We start from the raw sequence: 20,664 nt of genomic DNA, 5'->3' as shown, positions 1-20,664 counted from the left end.
AAAACTCTTTCTTAGCAAGGATAGTGTCTGCAGGCAAGCCAGGATAATTTGGAAGAGATAGAGAGGAAGATCTTCCATCCATTGATTCACTCCCCAAGCAGCTGCAACAACTGGAGTGGCGCCAATCCGAAGCCAGGAGCCCAGAGTCTCTTTTGGGTCTCCCACATAGGCGCAGGGTCCCAAGTGTTTGGCCTGTTCTCGACTGCTTTCCCAGGCCACAAGCAGGAAGTTGGATGGGAAGTGGGGCTGCTGGGATTAGAACCAGTGCCCATATGGGATCCTGGCATGTTCACGGCAAGGACTTTAGCCACTAGGCTATTGTGCTGGGCCTACAGATACTATTCTTACTCTTCATTAAAGTATCAGTAACCTTTAATTGACTATTTACTGGCTATGAATGCTTGGCAACCACTTGGTATGCCAGAGAATTCTTCGAAAAAGTTCTTCTCATGGTAAAATCTATAGAACAAGAAGATGAACACTACAATTGCTGTAAGTATGCATATCAGTAGCACTAAATATCTTGGTGATGTTTTGTAACCATCACCACGGGCCATCTTCATGGAAACTGCATCATCTGAAATCCAAATTCTGAGCTCGTTAGGCACCAGCTCTCCCAACTCTGGCAACAACCTCGCTGCCTTCTGTCTCTGTGAGCTGACTTCCCTACGTATCTCATGAAGCAGAAGCCTACAGTATTTGCCCCTGGTGACTAGCCTGTTTCACTTTGCATGACATCCTTGAGGCTCATCCCTGCTGCAGCACATGGCAGACTGTCTTCCTGTTTAAGGCTGGCACTGGTCCAGCCTTAAACCACATTATGCTTATCCTCCACCTGCTGACAGACATCTGGGTTGATTCCCCAACGTAGCTATTGAACACAGATACTACTTATTGAGAACAAGGAATGGAAGGACAGTTTACAAATGTGTGCTCATGCTTTCGTCCCCAGAGGTGGCCTTGTGCATCCTTGGGGAGGGAAGGGAGAGAATCTCCTGGGCTATGACTCCTTCCAGTCCAGGTCAGTTTTCTGGAGAAGGGCCCAGCTGTGGGTCATGAGCAGCCAACACAGCAGCTGGGAGGTATAATGGTGACTGGGGGGGTGAATTTACAGTGTGACCTATTATTATGCATAACACTATGGTGAACAGCTTTGTACATAAGCCTATAGATATATTTTTGATTTTTTTTTAAGATCCTAGAAGTGTCTAGACAAAGAATATTGACAGTCAACAGATTATTACTGGATGGATGGTGACGAGTAAAGAACGAGAGAGAGACTGTGGAGACAAGACATTGGGAGGTTGTGGGGATGAAGATGTGATGCAATGGGCAGGATCGGAGACAGAGCCCACGCTCACCTTGGTGATAGGGCCAGCATGGGCTTGGTACTCGTTGAATTCTTTCTGCAGAGGTAGAGGGTACTTCATGGCACGAACGGTTCCTATAGAGGTGCCCACAAATATCATGCGCCCAGAATGCGAGATGACAATAGCTGTGTAAACGACATCATAGGCTGACATCTCTCGAAGGACCTGGAACACAGACAGCTCTGTTCAGTGTGAGATGCTGGCAGGTGCCTGTGGCATCCTGAAGTCTTCCTCTCCTCTGACGGCACCCTTATGGGTCTGTATTACCAGTAAGCAAGCAAATAAATAAAGATTTTTCAGGCAGGGCATTTGATCTAGTGGTTAAGATGCTTACATGCTGGGGCCCGTGCCATGGCACAGCAGGCTAACACTCCTCCTATGGTGCCTGCATCTCATACGGGCACTGGTTCAAGTCCTGGCAGCTCCACTCATGATCTAGCTCCCTGCTAATGGCCTGAAAGGAAGTGGAGAATGGCCCACTTCCTTGGGCTCCTATACTCATGTGGGAGACCCAGAAGAAGTTCCTGACTCCTGGGTTCAGACTGGCCCAGCTCTGGCTGTTGGGGAGTGAACCCATTGGTGGAACCTTTCTCTTTCTTTCTCTCTCCTCTGTAACTCTGCCCTTCAAATAAAAATAAATAATCTTTAAAAAAAGATGTTCACATCCTACATCAAAGCCGGTGCCTGGCTTTGACATCTAGCTCCAATTTCTGACCAGCTTCCTGCCAGGGGAAACCCTGGAAGGCGGAAGTTATAGCTAATGTTAACTGGGTGCCTGGCACCCACCTGCGAGACCTGGCACTCATTCCTCGTGCTTAGCATCAGCCCAATCCACATTTAGCCACTGCAGGCATTTGGGGGGTGAACCAGGAGATGAGAATTCCATTTCTCAAACAAATAATATTAGAAAATGAAAAATGTTTCCCTAGTACTGAAGGTAGCTGGCACAGTACCTAACCCATAAAGACATAGCCTATTTCTTGCCTGCTTGACTGATGAATACAAAGTTCGAGGCATTGGGGACACTACCTAAGGAACTATCCCTTCCTTGTGTTTGCTGTAACTCACTCAATGCCTAAACTCTCTGATGTTGTTACTGTTTTCTACATGTTTCTATTTTCAAGTTTTATTTTATTTATTTGAAAGGGAAAATGTCAGCAAGAGAGAAAGAAACAGCTCTTTTATCTGCTGGTTCACTCCCCCAATGGCTGCACTGGTCAGAGCTGGCCAAAGCCAGGAGCCCAGAATTTCATCCTGGTATCCCATGCACGCAGCAGGAGCCCAGGCATTTGAGCTATTCTCCACTGCCTTCCCAGACACACGATCAGGGAGCTGGATAACAAGTGCAGTAGCCAGGACTGAACCAGCAGCCAATGTTCAGTCCTGTGGGATGCTACTACTCCAGGTGGCAGCTTCACTCTGGTAGCCACAGCGCTGCTCCCTTTCCTAAAACATCTTCCCTCCTCCCCCTCAGGATTTCTGTGTATGTAAAAGGTACAGTGGCAGAGAGAAAGGCAGGTGCAGTGGTAGGAGCTGGGCAGAAGCAAGGAACTCCACTCTGGTTTTGTAGGGGCCCAAGCACTTAGGTTATCTTCTATTGCCTTTCCAAGTGCATTAGCAGGGAGCTAGATCAGAAACAGTACAGCCAGGACTCAAACCCACACTCTGATGATGGGATGCTGATAGTGCAGGCAATGGCTTAACCTGATGTGCCACAATGCTGGTCCGTTACCTCTGCTTTACCGAGGCTGACACACATGCGTTACAGAGATGGCAGTGAACCACCTCAACCTGCACACTCAGTGAGTGGAACTCTGGCTTGTTGCTGCTCTTGACTGCTACGCTGTTAAACATCTCAACATGAGGATGAGATGTTGATTATAAATGTATTCATAAAACTTTTATTAGCACCCATTATATAAGTAAAACTGTACTGTCAGAGCATCCATTAATTCCTTCATTTGAAAAGATTTAAAATTTTTAAAAAGATTTGTTTATTTTTATTGAAAAAGTCAGATAGGGGGAGAGACAGAGAGGAAGATCTTCCACATGATGATTCACTCCCCAAGCAACCACAACGGCCAGTGCTGTGCCGATGCAAAGCCAGGAGCCAGGAACTTCCTCCAGGTTTCCCATGTGGGAGCAGCATCCAAGGCCTTGGGCCGTCCTTGACTGCTTTCCCAGGCCAGCAGGGAGTTGGATGGGAAGCAGGGCCACCGGGACTAGAATCAGTGCCCATATGGGATTCCGATGCATTCAAGGTGAGGACTTTAGCCGCCAGGCTACCACACTGGGCCCTAATTCCTTCATTTATTAGTACACCATCTACTCAAGCACCCATGCACTGACTGAATGCTTGTTGTGAGTCATGCTGTGTCACAGCTGGCCGAGATGTCAACAGCAGTGACACACAGCCCCGCCCTGAAGGATCTGTGTCTTGTACAGAGCTGTGAAAGCTACCACAATATGAAGACTAGGTGACTTGGGGGTCTTTGGTGAACTGCCATGTGCTGGGCTGGGCTTGGGCCAGGGGACACGGGGCCTGACGTCCAAGGCTGCCCTGCTGTCTGTGCACTGGGTCGGACACCAGTCCCATCAGGGCGACAATCACTGGAGAACAGCCAGAGAAGCAGATGAGGAGAGTTGCCACTAGGATCCAGAGAAGGACCCGTCATGTTTTTCAAAATAGGTTTTATTTATTTTTACTGTAAAGGTAGATTTATAGAGAAAAGGAGAGACAGAAAGATCTTCTATCCACTTGTTAGCTCCCCAAGTGGCTGCAAAGGCCAGAGCTGAGCCAATCCAAAGCCAGGAACCCGGAGCTACTTCTTGGTCTCTCACATGGGTACAGGGCCCCAAGGCTTTGGACCATTCTCTTCTGCTTTCCAGGCCACAAGCAGGCAGCTGGATGGGAAGTGAAGCAGCTGGGACATGAACTCCTGGCACTTGGAGGTAGGGGAGCAGCCAATTGAGCCATTGGGCCAGGCCCATGAAGTATCCTTGCCAAATGCATCCTTCCCTATGCATCCTAACCATATGGGACCACTCTAAAACAGCAAAATTCGGAAATTAAAAAAAAAAAAAATACAATGGGGCCCGGCGCGGTGGCGCAAGTGGTTAAAGGTCCTCGCCTTGCACGGCCGGGATCCCATATGGGCGCCGGTTCTAATCCCGGCAGCCCCGCTTCCCTTCCAGCTCCCTGCCTGTGGCCTGGGAAAGCAGTCGAGGACAGCCCAAAGCTTTGGGACCCTGCACCCGCGTGGGAGACCCGGAAGAGGCTCCTGGCTTCGGATCGGCATAGTATCGACCCGTTGCGCTCACTTGGGGAGTGAATCATCGGATGGAAGATCTTCCTCTCTGTCTCTCCTCTCTGTATATCCGCCTTTCCAATGAAAAAATAATAAAAATAAATCTTTGAAAAAAAAAAAAAAATACAATGGCAAGACTAGGTGACATTGGTTAACTCCAGGCACTGGCCTAGAATGAGAGAGCAGATGAGAGATCTTGTTGAATCTCCTGCCCAGAGGGTGGATGAGAGGTTAGAGAACAGGTGAAGTGGAAATGGAAGGGGAAATAAAAGGATGGTCAAAGAATCACTGGGCAGGAAATCCAACAGAGAGGAGCCGCATGGCAGCCCGCGAGGAAGGGGCCGTGTCCTCCCAGGAGCTCGGTGCCAGCACTCCTCCAGCACTCAGCACAGGAGGCTGTCTTCCACTTACCGAAGAATCCGCAATCTCTTTGAGGGTCTGATCTGATCCCACAGCAAAGATAATCTTGGAATCAGGGGAGATGGTGACACAGTTGTAGCTGCAGGACTTGAGCACACATTCTGTCTCCCTCTTCCCCGAGGACAGACTCCATTCGTACACTGCGCCATCTGTGCCACCGGAAATCAATTTACTGTCATCTGTGCTCCACACAACTGAACGCACCTGCAGGGAGGAAGACACGGTCAAGTGTGCAAGCACGCATGCACGCACACACACACAGAGGAAAGGGACGGCATTCTCCAGATGCTCCCAAAGTCTGGGGCTGAATGGCCATCCCTGGTACAGCCCTTTTGTAAGCACAAAACACAGTGTCTTGGGAATGTGGATATTGTGTTTTCTCATATGCCTGTAAAATTCTAAAGCTAAAACACTCCCATTTCTTTCTTTATGAACATGCGGACAAATTACGAGTTTCGTAATGCTACAAACAATGCACTGTTGTTGCTTTCTTTCAAAACATTTTTATTTCGAAATAACTATGTGTTCACAGAAAGTTGCACAGCATAGAGGAAGTGGACTACTGGAAAGGTACAGTAAAGACCTCAGACGAGGGCCTGGCACCATAACCTAGTGGATAAAGTCCTTGCCTTGCCTGCCCGAGATCACACATGGGCACTGATTCATATCCTGGCTGCTCTACTTTCCATCCAGCTCCCTGCTTCTGGCCTGGGAAAGAAACAGAGGATAGCCCGGGCCTGGCACAGTGGTCTAACAGCTGAACTCCTCGCCTTGAACACTACCGGGATCCTAAAAGGGTGCTGGTTCTAATCCCGGCAGCCCTGTTTCCCATCCAGCTCCCTGATTGTGGCCTGGGAAAGCAGTTGAGGATGGCCCAAAGCTTTGGGACCCTGCATTCACGTGGGAGCCTTGGAAGAGGATCTGGGCTCCTGGCTTTGGATCAGCACAACACTGGCCGTTGCCGCCACTTGGGGAGTAAATCATCGGATGGAAGTTATTTCTCTCTGTCTCTCCTCCTCTCTGTATAACTGACTTTGCAATAAAAATAAATAAATCCTTAAAAAAAATAGAGGACAGTCCAAAGCCTTGGGATCCTGTACCCATGTTGGAGATCTGGAAGAAGCTTTTGGCTCCTGGCTTTGAATCAACTCAGCTCTGGCTGTTGCCGCCACTAGGGGAGTGAAGCAGTGGATGGAAAATCTTTGTCTCTCCTTCTCTCTGTGAATCTGACTTTCCAATAAAAGTAAATAAATCTTAAAAAAAAAAAAATCCCAGTCAATCCTCTCCCCAAAGGATCAAAGCAATCATTTAAGGTCTCTGTCCAGAAGGCCTACAATAAGTGGGGAAACATTCAGGACAGGCAGCCCAGTCTTGGTAAGAACAGCATGTGGCACTGGAGTCATGACTCCCACCATTCCTGGTCCAGCTTCAGAAACTTCACTGCTGGGTGCTCTGGGAGGGCTTGGCCGTGGCAATGAATCCCCTTTCCCTGTAGCACCCGTTTCTGGGCTATGGTCTTCCCCAGTTAAGAACAACTTACTGGTATTTCTTATCCTTACTCTTGCCAGATGTTGCACAAATTCTATTCCCAGCAGGCATAACCGAAGGAACCAGATCTCCCTTGGCCTGGCCAGCCTCCCATTTATTGGCAGGAACTCTGCTCAGAGCATATCAGGCAAAAAAAAAAAAAGTGCTTCCCAGGCGCTCTTGCCTCAGTCTGCACATGGTGGGGATGCTCCACACTCTGGGGAGTGAGCTGCAGACCATGGGCTTCCATTCACCAACCGCTGTCTCCCCTGGACAGACCACTGCTGCAGTGTGGAGGTCACTTCTGGTAAAGCAGGTCCCTCACTCTGACTGAGCAGTCTGTGGCTATCACGCCCCAAGGCAAAAGTCTCTCTTCTCTCTCTCTCTCTCTCTCTGCTTTGCTTTCCTTTAGGGAATGACTTTACCTGGAACAGAACATGGAAAAGCTGATGCCTATGGGCAGTGAATGTCACAATGGAGATTTTGCTAGAGAGTAGCTCTGTATTACAAGCAAGATGGCAGAGCAGCAAAACTTTAATAGAGTACTCGGGAAAGACTTTCCGGGCTCACAGACAACTCTGGGCTGAAGGCTGTGTGCGGGTGCCAGGCTATGCCAACCAGGAGCAGCCATGTGTGATACGGAAAATAACATGAAAGCATCTCCTAGGCTGGTGAAGACCCCTCGACACAGGATGGAGCCTTGCTGGCACAAAGGGGCTTAAATGCAGCCTCTGATCAAACTGCCAGGAGCTCCTGTGACCGGGACCACATCCTAGGAGGCTAGGATTAAACATAAATCACTCTTCCTCCGCAGCTAGAAGACAGCAGCCATGACCAAGGCCGCCCCTACTCAGGGGCAGAGAGGGAATCGCCAACAGAACAGTCCCTGGTTGGATGTGGAGAACAAAGCACAGACTTCCTGAATTGTCACAGCTGCCTCCGAGCCACAGCTGACTAAGTGGTTTACGTAAGACCTGTGACTAGTAAGTGGCCTAGCCTGTGCAGGAGGAATCTCTATGACTAAAACACACAAAAAGAAACAGTCATCAGAGGCCAGGGGAAATAACTTCACAGAATCAATTCAGCAAAATCACTAAGCAAATAAAAGCCAAACAAATAACCACCATCACCATCCTTTGGGGGCACATACTCAGAACTGCTATAACAGATTGTCCAGTCAACAAAAAACCATGACATTTACAATTTCTATTTTTCTTCCTGTTGTTGATTTTGTATTGTGGCTTTTCATTTAAGGGGATGTACAGTAACTGTGTAATGGAGACTCTCATATCCAAATGTGAGGATACAATGCAGTATGCATCTCTACTTCTAGATCAAAGATGGACTCCCAATCAAACTGTTTAGTATATCTTGACAATAGGCTGCTGGACTCGCTGCCATTGTCCATGCCCGCAATCATGGACAGAGGACTGTGCATGAAGAACTATACTGTAGTAATGATATAGGGGAACTCAGAGAGGGGGGAAGGAATTGGGGAGGGGATAAGGGAAATCCCAGGGCCTATGGAACTGTGTCATAACGTGATAATAATAAAAAGAAGTAAAAAAAAAACCATGAAAAATTGCTGGGGTCTGTGCAGTAGGTGTGGATGACATGAAGGTGTGAAGAGAACAGCTCCCCTGCTTGGCAGGGCCTGGGGAGCTTCCAGCTGTTTGGCAGGGCCCGGCAGATTTCTCTCTGAGCACCTTGACGCTGTTTCACCCCCTGTTTGTGTGGACACTCAAGCATCCCAATAAAAATTCTGTAATCTATTGAGGCATTGTTTGGCCCTGTTGAGATGGCTTTTGCCACCAACGTGAGCTTGAGAGTTCATGTTATTGATAATGTCTTGGTGAGTGGGCCTTTAACTGCACACAGGAGTACAATTAAACCCATGCCATTTCTGGACACCTTATTGTGTACCTACGCATCGCCCTGAAATCAGGTCCAGACATATAGCATGCCTTCTGGGAAATGGCTTAATAAGAATTTTACAAAGTAATGGAAGTGATGGGAGTGAGAGCTGAAACTGCTATGGCACTAAATATAGTTACGGTTATCTCAAAGGCTAGCCTGTCTTTGTAATTTTTTTGGCACATAGAAAATGTAACTGTTTTCACTGCTTTTATAATTTTTACCTAGAGGAATTAAGGATGCTTTTATTAAAGAAAAATGCTTTTGATTATTGTTTCATTGTTTATGGGGTTGTAGAGCCTATAGATGTTGGGGGATTTAATATTTGAAACTTTTGTTTTAGATTTTAGGTTTTTCCCTTGTAATCTATTTTCCCATTAAATAATGCATAAATTGTAGAAATAGAAATGTGGTAGGAATGTAATACTGATTAGCAGGTAATCGCATGTGCCTTGGCCTCAGAGTCCTGGCTGTTGCTCCATGGCTACTGTTGAAGAATGAATAATGGCTTGCTTTGAAGAATATGAATACAGTTTTTGCGGAATTATCTTTAGGGGCACCTGCTTAGCCTTGAAGTGCAGATGGAATGACCAAATGTCTGTACATACCCCCTTAGTCTTGAAGTAAAAAAACAGAACAATTAATTGCTTATGCAGAAGCTTGTGAGGTGTCTGAGTAAATAAAAAGGACAGCTTTTTCTTGAGCTGTTGTGAGAATGCACCAAGTGTCTGTGTTTGTGTCTTTCTTATCGCTGACTTAACGCACCCTTTTCGAGCTCTGAACTCGGCTGGAGCTGGACTCCGGTAATAAATGGAAATAAACAACAAACCAACTCCAAAACCTAACAAGGTAGTGTGACCAATAAAAAAATACAAACAAAACAGCAACAGAACTGCTTTTGAAGGCATCCAAGTGGTAGATTCGGCAGGTAAAGATATGTACAGTGAACAAAAGGAAAAATGCTTCAATAATTAAAGGAAGGCGATGAGCTTTTGGTGTAGTGATTCAATCACCACTTAAGACACCGAGATTACACATCAGAATGCCTGCTTCGAGTCCTGGTTCCTCTCCTTCTAATCCAGCTTCCTATAACGTTCAAATAGCAGAAGACGACTTAAGCACTTGGGTACCTGCCAAGGCTAAAGTTCAGGAAAGGCAACAGAGGAGAGTCCCAGCCCTGGACCTCTTGTGCCCATGCGTAAGACTGGAACAAGCTCCTGGCTTTAGACTGGCCCAGCTCTAGCCATTGCTGCCATTTGGGGAGTGAACCAGTAGGTGGTAGATCTCTGTTTCTTTTTCTCTCTGTAATTTTGCCTTTTAAATAAAAATAACATTTTTAAAAAGGAAAGAAAAAATTGGGGCTGGTGCGATGGCTCAGTTGGCTAATCCTCTGCCTGCAATGACTCTTTCTGTCTTTCAGCTCCACATTTAAACCTACGCTTAGTTCCCAGCCTACCCACACTTCCTAGCTGGTCTCTCTCACTCCATTTTCTTTCCGCTCTAACCCATCTTCAATACTGATTACAGAATTACCTTTCTAATCATATGAATTCCTTTCTTAAGTCCTTTGAATTGTTGTCTTATAATCAGTTTATTCTGAAATCTATTAATTGTATTAATTCAATAGCTTTTGAATCCATCTCCTTCATTCCAGCTCCACCATGCTCCAAAAAAATACTATCATTGATTATGTAAGCATCACAGACTCCTACTCTCGGGGCCGGCACAATGGCTCAATTGGCCAATCCTCCACATCCAAGTGCTGGGATCCCATAGGGATGCCAGTTTGTGCCTTGGGTACTTCACTTCCCATCCAGATCCCTGCCTGTGGCCTGGGAAAGCAGCTGAGGATGGCCCAATACCTTGGGCTCCCTGCACCCATGTGGGAGACCCAGAAGAAGCTCCTCACTGCTAGTTTTGGATTAGCTCAGCTCCGGTCTTTATAGTCATCTGGGGAGTGAACCAGTGCATACAAGATATTTCTTTCTGTCTTTTCTCTGTAAATCTGCCTTTCCAATAAAAATAAATAAATATTTAAAAAATACACTCTTGTCTCTTTCAACATATTCTTTACCCTGCAGCCAAATTAGTCTTGGAAGACTAATGCAAATCACATCATTTCCTATTTTGAAAGTCTCAGTAATTCTGCTGGTATGGGCAGGCTCATGATGGTCTAGGGCTTGTAGGGGACCTTGGGGTTGGTGCTGGCTGTGGCATGTGGGGATCTGGGGATTCGCTCCCAGGCAGGTGGAGTGAACCTGGGTAGTTCTGCACGTGCTTGATCCCAAGTGGGGTTGGGGAGAAGGGAGAGCCATAGGTTAGCATGCTAGCATGGTGTGCTTGTGGACTGGGTTGGGGGAACTGTGAACCCAACTGGATCTTGGGTGGGCAGAGGGGTAGGGTCGAGCCCAGGCCAGCACATATGCCAAGAGCTTGAGTCCCTGGTGGGCGGGTAGAACTCCAGGTCAGCACACCACCTCACTGGAAGACTGGGCTTCAGAACATTGGGCTGGGGAACCCATGTGCTCTTGGTGCAAGGAATGTGGATTGCTCAGGTAGGAGGCTATGGAGATGTGTGGGAGGGAGGACGGCTGAATAAGTATGTCGTAGGTGAGGAGTAACTTCTATGGGTCTTCCACAGACAAGACCACTGTACTTGTAGCTAATCTAGGGGGCTAAGACCCAGTGGTTGGAGGAGGGAACCTGGAGGAACTTTTTGCGTTAGATTGATGCACACACTGGGAGACCTGAGCTGGGATAGTTAGCATTGACCACTGCTTTCCATCACCTGCCAGTGCACACTGAAGCTGAGACTGGGGCATGCCTGGCAGGGCTAGATCACAGTACTCACCATGAGTATTGGAACAGGGGAAGGGTAATGTTAGGGACATTACCAGCACCTTAGAGAACCAGGTCTGGGTGCAGATTCTGTGGGGGCATATGCAGGCTTACCCATGCAGAATTGCAGTATCAGCTGGTTTGCTCAAGAACTGGGGTGGTGACAGGCTGAGCTAGACATGATCATGGAATCCTCCGACACTCATGGGACCTGGGGTTGGGAATAGGCCAGGCTGGTTGAGGCTATAGCACCCATAGATGTACCCAAGAATAGGGTGTGGTGTGGGCTGGGCCGCAATACTCACCAGCTCACACAAAGGCTGAGACAGAGGAGGAATACTGTGGTGGGTAAGGGCCTAGCACCTACTAGCACATGTGAGATATGGATCTGGGAGTGGGCCAGATTTGGGCACTTGAGGAACTCCCCTGGTGGGCTATAGTTTTTGCGGGTAAGTCTGATTTAGGCTTGGGTGATGGTCAGGCTGGGCAAGGAAGCTCCACTTGTCAGCAAGTGTGTGCATTGGTTCTAGGGGACATGTGCAGGAGTCAGGATGGGTGTGGGCCATGCTGGGCTGGGCTAGGCTATCATACCCACCAGTTTTCATGAAAGTCAGAGATGTGGGCAGACTGGACAGGGCTAGGCTGCAGCACACCACCACTGAGAGTTGGGAAGGGGTAGCTGGGCCAGGCCAGGCTGCAGCACCTGATGGCAAAGGCCAAGACTGGGGATGGGCTACACCAGACTGGGTTAGAGCAATTACCAGCATGTGCAAAATCTATGACTGAGAACAGGCCTGGTTGGGGAGCTAATGGGCCACTGTAGCTGGACTGTAGTTCCCATTGGTGAGTGCAAGAGCTGGAATGCGGGTGGTCAAGTAGGCTGGACATGACTGCAGTGTCCCTTGGCTTGGGTGTGGACTGGGACTGAGGTGTGTCAAATTGGGCTAGACTCCAGCACCTGCTGCTGCTCACAAGAGCCAGGGTGGGTATAGGATGGGCTGGGCTAGGTCTCGGCCCTTGCTAAACCATGTGAGAGCTGGATCTGAGGGTGGACCAGGAGTGACTGAGCCATAGCACTCAAAAGAGCTGGAATGGGTAGGAGCCAGTTGGGCAAAACCACTGTTCCTGCTAGTACAGAAAGTGAGCCAATTCAAGATGGACTAATGACCCAGCAATGTGCATGAGATCTGCCATTGGGAGGTGATCTGATAGAGATGTCTGGGGAACTCCTCTGTCAGGACACAGTCCCTGCAGGTAAGCACAAGAACCAAGACTGGGAGCAGCTCAGACCAGGCCAGGTTATAACACCTACCAGTATATGTGTGGGTCAGGTCTGGGGGTGGGCCAGGCTAGGCTAGTTCATGACCCCCACTGGCAGATCTGAGAACCAGGACGGGGTTCATGACAGGCTGGGTTGAGTCACAACACCAGCCAGTTCAAATTAGGGCTGGGACTGGGGGCTCTCTGGGTAGGACTAGGCTGTGGCACCCAGTAGCATGAGCTGGAACGGGGGCAGTCTGGGCCAGGTCAAACTGCACCCACTGGAGAATGCTGTGGTGAGATGGGCCATGCCAGACTGGGTAATGGTCCCCATCAGCACACATGTAAGAACCAGGGTGGTGTTGTGAGCCCGGTAGGGGGCAGTGAGGATTCCCTTGCTGGGCCATTGCTCCTGCTGTTAAGCATGAAAACTGTGAATGGGGGCAAACACCTGTTGGCCTGCATGTGAGGTGCTTTCGAGTAGAGCCAGGATGGGCTAAGTGATTGTATCCACTAGTGCATGCATGAGTCAGAGTAAGTATAGGCTGGTAGGGCTTTGCTGCAGGATCAGCTGACAAGTGCTGGGACTGGGGGTAGGTCCCGTCAAACTAGACTACAGAACCACCTGGAAAGTGCAAGATCTAGGGCTAGGAGTGGAAACTGTGGCACCTTTCTGATGGGTTACAGCTCCTAATGGTGAACATGAGAACCTGGGCTGGGGGTAGACTTGGTTGGATAGGCAGTAGCACCCACCAGCATATGGGCTGGATAGTGGGGTTGGTTGGCCTGAGCTAGGCTGTAGTATCCATGGTGTGTACAAAGGCTGAACAGGATTTGGGACAGATCAGACAAATCTGCTGCACATACCATCATGAGTAGGAACCAGGACTAGTGTGGGCCTGGTGGGGTTACTGGGGGTTTCCATGACTGGGCTACAGCTCCCTCTGGCGTATTTGAGGGCTGAGTGTGCAGTGGTCAGAGTTAGGCTGGGCCACAGCATCCACTGGTTTGTGTAAGAGATGGGGCTGGAGACAGAACTGACCAAGCAACTGCAACCACTAGTGTGTGTGCAGGCTGATGTGGGTGAAGGACTAAGTTGAACTTCGTATTGGCTTAACACACACAGGAATCAAGTTTGGGGTCATCTCAGATGAGGTTTCTTTGAGGATTCCCTCAACGGAACTGCTAGACTCAGAACTCGAACCACGGGGAATATTGCAGCATCTGTGGTCTGACTGTGGAGTGTGTATGTCAGAACTGGGCCTCTTCAATTGCTGACTGTGTCAGCCAATGTACCTTGGAACAATGAAATCAAGAGCATTTGACTATTAAAATCACTTGGGCAAAACCCATGGAGCATGTTCCACATCGGGGACCCTGGGATGACATGGGGCGGTCATTTCCTATCCCTGGGTACTAATGCGTTTAGGATGCTGGGTGTGGCTTCTTCCTTTTTCTTCCCTTTTCCCCAGATACAGGATGAAGAAAAAGAAAATGGGAAACAATGCTCTCATCCACTTTTCTCTATTTCTCAACTCTTCCCACTCTAATTAGTGGTCTATGTAGGTATGCCTCCTTCTCAACTAAATAAACATCATCAAAAATAAAATTTTTTTAAAAGTCTTCAATGACTTCAGTGAAGGACGTTAACACATGAAGCTCTTACAGGGCTAGCAAGGTTCCACGTGAACTTTCCCAATCTCAGCTCACATTATGCTCTCTTCTGAGACCTCCGTCTAGACTCACAGACCCTTCTGTCTCACCTGCCAGCCTCAGGTTCCTCATCCACAAGGATTCTCTTCACCAACCCTGACTGACAAATTCCTATTCATTCCTCCAGGACCAAGCCTTTGCAAATACATCTTCATTACTTCTAATAAGACCTCATGTCTTTTTTCTTCATTGAATTAATTACAATTTGTAATTAAATTTGTGCAACTGTTTGATTGTTTCTTTCTTCAAGTAGACATCGAACCCTATGAGGAAAGGAATCATTTCTCTTTTGTTCCGTGGTAACCCACAGCTGGCACAGCGCTGGGCTTAGTGCCCTTACTGTGTGGGCTTGTTCATTCACTCACCTTCCCTGTGTGTCCTTTCAAGTTGGAGATATTCTCCAGGCTCGTGGTGGTAAAAATGTGGATCACATTTCCATTGACGGCGGCAAACAGGTGGCCTCCATTGCTGAAGCAGCACTACAGTGAGAGAAAGCAAGCATGAGACAAAGGAGAAGGCCAAGGGCAGGACACGATCAAGGGTGGTGGCGGGGGTAAGGAACCCCAGAAAGCCCATGGAACTTCATGTATAATTTTTCAAAACATGCACTTCTCACAAACTTGTTGTAGATCTCTCATATGCATTGATTTCCAATTGTCTTGCACCACAACAATGGATATCTCCTAATTCTATTTTCCATGTCCTTTTTGGAGTCCCTTCTGAGGACTGAGAACCGGAAGGCATTTTCAGGCACTCTGACTATTCTTGAAGCTCACAGGGGCTCGACATGCTGACACTGCCTTGCGCACCGAGCATGAAGTGGCCTGGACGGCAGAGTACCTGTTCAACCTGCAGATTTACTGATTCAGAGTGGGGAGCAGAGTCCCAAGATCATGGTGTGTTCCTGCAGGTTGAGATCTCGAGTGTGACGTGATGGGCTGCTCACTGCCTCTCACTGGTGATGCTTATTTACCACCCTTAATCTCAACCTCATCTTCCCAGTGGTGACTCTGATTCTGAAGTGACTTGTACTTACATATTTTTAATATTTTAAAAAAGATGTATTTATTTTATTTGGGCATCAGAGTTGCAGAGAGAGAAGGACAGAGATCTATTTGCTGGTTCAAGCCTCGAACAGCCACAATAGCCAGAGCTGGGCTGATCCAAAGCTGGGAGCCAGGAGCTTCTGGATCGCCCACATGGCTTTGAACCATCCTCTGCTGCTTTCCAAGGCTATCAGCAGGGAGCTGGATCAGAAGTAGAGCAGCCAGGACTCAAACTGGTGCCCATATAGGATGCCTGTGTCACAGGTGCAGAACTAGTCTGCAGCATCATCACAGCAGCCCCACGACTTTTATTTTTCCATATCAGTCAATATTCCATAGCCACAGGGAGGATATTTTCACAGTGAGATCTCATAAGGTTTGGGTTTCCATAAAATACTTTGGTGGGTAAATGGTAATGGGAATAGGGGGCAACATTGTGGTAGAGTGGGTTAAGCTGCTGTTTATGACACCAGCACCCCAAATTAGAGTGTCAGTGCAAGTGCCAGCTGCTCTGCTTCTGATCTAGCTTCCTACTAAAGTGCTTAGGAAGTCAACGGATGATGACCCAAGCACTTGGGCCCCTCTCTCCCACTTGGGAACCCTAGATGGGATTCCTGGATTCTGGTTCCAGACTGGTTCAGCCCTGGTTATTGTGGCCATTTTGGAGAATCAACCAGTGGGCAGAAAAAAAAAATCTGGAACTCTTCCTTTCTGTCACTCTGCCTTTCAAGTACATAATGAATCTTTAAAAGGAAAGAGAAAGAAAGAAAGAAAGAAAGAAAGAAAGAAAGAAAGGAAGAAAGAAAGAAAGAAAGAAAGAAAGAAAGAAAGAAAGAAAGAAAGAAAGAAAGAAAGAAAGAAGGAAAAAAAGAAAGAAAGGAAGGAAGGAAGGAATGCAAATAGAACTGGATATTATGAGTTTACAGGATTAGATTTTTTTTTGTTTGTTTTGGAAACTACTAAAATTTCCAAACTGCTATAGGTCCTCTGACCTACAGTGTGTTAATTCTTTTTACGAACTGGATGCTCATTCCCAGTGGTCCTTACCTCTTTGCATCCTCTAACAGAGTATTCTTTGAAAGAGCGGATATCATCAATGAGTAGGTTCATAAGGCGGAGTTTGTCAGCAAACCCTACTACAATGTAGTGCCCGGATGGGTGAAGGCTGATAGAGTAAGCTTCTTCTTGGTATTCCTTAAACAGTTCTAGGGTGCTGTGAAAAAGATCAACTCTTTAGTTACGAGCCCAGCCCATTGTATCCCTCTGAGTCCTCCGCTATATCTGGTATATATAGATGCCATAGCATTTGGATACTTTATTGCTTGCAATGCTTGATTTCTCTGTTTTCTAGATGCTGTTTACTTAAAGATAATGTCCAACACTGAGTATGAGAACCAGTGCTGTTCAGTGATGGCAGAGACCCAGCTGTTGACATTCTAAAAACCACAAGTTGTGTACAGATATTTTTTTCCCAGCAGCCCTTGAAACTGTACACAGGAATGAAACAAAAACCAGTGTAGGGCTGACAGACAGTGTCAGGAGCCAGGAAGACGAAATCACCAGGGAGCTTGAGGTGGCTGGAGTATTGACTGATGAGGAGGAATAAAAGGTCTGAGCTCCAAGATGCAAAAACCATACGGGGTTGAAAGGACAGGAGAACCGGAAGGACATGGGAGTTGATCTTTATGTCCTTAATATCTAGGACAACATCTGGCATGCAGAAAGTATTTAAGAAGACCACAAAGTTATTTTCCAGCTCATACAAGAGAAATTAAGTAGTAGACTGGCTGACTTGAATTTAAAAAACTTTATCATTCTCTTTTTTATTATTATTTGGAAGAGTTAGAGAGAGAGGAAAGACACACAGAGAGATCTTCCATCCACTGGTTCACTCCCTAAATTGCAATAACAGCTGGAGCTAGACTGATCCGAAGGCAGGAGCCAGGAGCTTCTTCCAGGTCACCCATGTGATAGCGGGGGACCCAAGGACTTGAGCCATCCTCTGCTGCTTTCCCAGTGCATTAGCAGGGAGCAAGATCAGAAAGTGGAGCAGCTGCAGCCAAAACCTGCACCCATATAGAATTTCGGCATTGTAGGCAGAGGCTTAGCATACTATACCACGGCACTGGCCAGTGATTTGAAAAAGTCCTTTTCTATTTACAGCTTCTAAGTAATTAAGTTATTTATTTATTTTAAAAATAAAATAAAAAGAACATATTTTAGGTATTTTGAAGATACAATTCTAATAACACAATATTTTCCTTCCTCTTTCTGTTAACTTTTTAAACTGCCCTTTAATTAAGGGCAGGCATCATGGTGTGGGAGGTTTAGCCACTGCTTAGGTTGTCAGCATCTCTATAACCACATTGGTTCAAGTTTGAGTTATTGTGCTTCCTATTCAGCTTCTGTGCCTGGGAAAGCAACAGATTAATGATTTAAGTGGCTGAATCCTTGCAACCCATGTGAGAGACTTGGGTGGAATTCTGGGCTTTTGACATGGCCTGGCCCAGGACTGGCTGTTGTAAGTATTCGGGGAGTGAAACAACAGAGGGGATGACCTCTCGACCCCCTCTCTGACACGCTGCCTTTCAAATAATAATACAAATCAATTCACCAAACAAATTTAACTGAATCCCTGTATTCTACAGCAGTAAAATCTTTCATTCCTTACTTTGATTCATAATTCCAGATGCGAATGGAGCGGTCCAGAGAACAGGTGGCAATGAGGGGTTTGCGGATGCAGGTAGCTAGACCAGTGATGGATGCTGAGTGTAATGGGTACATCAGATACTCAAAGTGAGCGGGCTCCCCCTAGAGAAATCATACAGAATGAATTCCAGCGGAGTCATCACAAGGCTGGCTTGTCCTTCAGCACTAATTAACAGCTGTGAATATTCATTAGCCTGGGGACACAGATACCAGGCTATGGAAAACTGTTTTTGCATTATGCATGTTTTCCTATGCCTCTATTCTTTTCATGAGAGTAAAACATTTTATTCTTTGGCTAGCCTAGAAGTAAACTTAACCATTGCTCTACTGTGGGACCATTTAAGTGATTTCTACTTTTTCTTTAGAAGTAACCTAACACCCTTGCATCCTTTGTGTCTCAGATTACTTCCTTAGCACACATTTCTGCAAGTGGCATATTGGGCAAAATGGCAGGAATCATTTTAAAGATCTTGATAGGTAATGTCCATTTTTTCTTCTCCAAAGAGACTGTACTAATTAGCACCAGCAGCAAATGACAGCTGGGCGAGTGATCTGAAATTGAGGGGCTCCAGAGCATACCTGAACTGGCAGAAGGCATGTACTCGAAAGATGAATTAAGGCTGTGCAAGCTGAAGAGCAGGAATACAAAGGAATACAGAAAAGATCAATAGAGTCTCAGATAACGGATGAACCTCACGAAGAACATCAATTTCTGCATAAAGGGATCAGGAGAGGAAAAAGAGGAAGAGCCCCCAAAAGCGCTGCAATAAATACTGCCTGAAAACATTCTAAATGTGTTGAAAAACACTACTGCATACTACATTTTACAGGAAGCTCAATCAACTCAAAGTAAGAAAAGCATAAAAGTGATTCACAAGGGTTCACATTATAGCAAAAGCTCTGAGAAGTCAAACACAAGGAGGAGATTTGGCAGCAGCACTGCTCACTCTCAGGAAAACTTCAGTAAGCTTGACCCACTGTGCCACAATGCTGGCCCTGAATCTAACTTATAGATTAGATTTATAGATGAATTAAATTTCATAAAACTTAAAAAAAAATCTATATGCCAAATGATAACACCAAGAAAATGAAAAAAAGGTTCACAATAAACCAAAATATTTGCAAGTCACAGGACAAGGGACTTTATCTAGAAAACATAACAGATTCTTACAATTCAATAATGGAAAGGAGCATAATGAAGTTTTTACATTGTTAGAAAAATATTTACCGATTTACTTGAATGGCAGAACAAGAGACAGGAGAGAGGGGAAGGAGGCGGGGAGAGAAAAAGAGGGAGGGAGAGAGAGAGAGAGAGAGAGAGAGAGAGAGAGAGCACTTTTATCTGCTTGTTCATTCCCCAAATGGTCACAGAAGCTAGGTCTGGCCCAGCTTCAAGCCGGGAGTCAGGAATTCCATCCTGTTGACGCACATGGTAGCAGGGGACCAAGTCTTGGGTTGTATTCTGCTGCCTTCCTAGAGGCACTTGCAGGAAGCTGGATCAGAGGCAGAGCAGCTGGGACATCAACTGGCACCCCGACAGGGAAGCTGGCATCACAGTGGCAGTGTAACCCACCACACCACAACACAGTTCTGAATCTCTTTAAATTAGCAAAAAGACTAAGTAGACAGCTCTCCAAATAGTCAAACATACATGAAGATCTGTTTGACAGCATAGTCATGGAAATGCAAGTCAGAATCATGAGACGGGGCGGGAGTTGTGGTACAACATGTGGAGCTATTGTTTGGGACCCTACATCTTGTATCAGAGTACCGATGTGGGTCCCAGCTCCTAACATTTCTGACACAGATCACTGTTCATGCTTCTGGCAGGCAGTGGGCGAGGGCTCAAGTTCTTGGCTTCCTGCCGCCCATGTTAGGAGACCCAGATGGAGTTCTGGGGTTCTGGTTTTGGCCCGAGCTAAACTCAGTCATTGTGGGCATTTGGGGAGTAACCCAGTAGATGGAAGGTCTCTCTCCATCTCTTCTGCTTTTCAAATAAACAAAAATAAACAAATTAGAAAAAGAATCGTGAGCTATCACTTTACTCCTACCAGGATGATTGTATTTATAATAGTCAAGAGACGTGAACAACTCAAAAGTCCAAAGTCAGTGCACAGATAAATAAAAGTTTAATATATTCATACAATGGGATATTTGGCCATAAAAAGGAATGAAGTACAGGCATATGTTTCAATATGGCTGAACCTTGAAATCATACACAAATTTGTTATATGATTCCATTTATGTGAAATGTCCAGAAAAGGCAAATCTATGGAAACAAAAGGAAGATGAGACCCTTGCGTAGGGCTGGGTGCAGGGGAGAAGAGAGAGAAGAGCTAAAGAGTATGTGCTGGGTTTTTTTATGACAAAACTATTCTAAAAATGAATCTGGTAATGGCTGTGTGCCACTGGGAATGTACTAAAAACTCATTAAGTTATATACCATTGATACATAAATTGTATAACTCCTATAATCATAAAATTGTAACTCAATAAAGCTATTATTACTATCAATGCATTAAAACTCACTAAGTTGTACACTGCTAATATACAAGTTGT

General features: G+C 46.4%; 1 protein-coding gene across 1 annotated transcript in view; it reads right to left on the bottom strand.

Moving 5' to 3' along the window:
- The window catches only part of CFAP57 (cilia and flagella associated protein 57), a 73,548-nt gene that overhangs the window by 37,704 nt on the left and 15,180 nt on the right, over nt 1-20,664 (bottom strand). The window contains exons 6-10 of the mRNA XM_040974328.1: nt 18,068-18,207; nt 16,444-16,609; nt 14,716-14,829; nt 5,090-5,302; nt 1,362-1,535 (exon numbers count right to left, since the gene is read on the bottom strand). Of these exons, the coding sequence (XP_040830262.1) occupies nt 1,362-1,535; nt 5,090-5,302; nt 14,716-14,829; nt 16,444-16,609; nt 18,068-18,207 (807 nt within the window). The remainder of the gene's footprint in view (nt 1-1,361; nt 1,536-5,089; nt 5,303-14,715; nt 14,830-16,443; nt 16,610-18,067; nt 18,208-20,664) is intronic.

This window comes from Ochotona curzoniae, unplaced genomic scaffold, assembly GCF_017591425.1.
Source record: "Ochotona curzoniae isolate NIBS_2020 unplaced genomic scaffold, NIBS_Ocur_1.0 contig_2404, whole genome shotgun sequence".
In the NCBI taxonomy this organism is placed as follows: domain Eukaryota; kingdom Metazoa; phylum Chordata; class Mammalia; order Lagomorpha; family Ochotonidae; genus Ochotona; species Ochotona curzoniae.
This window is presented reverse-complemented; position numbering and strand designations above follow the sequence as displayed.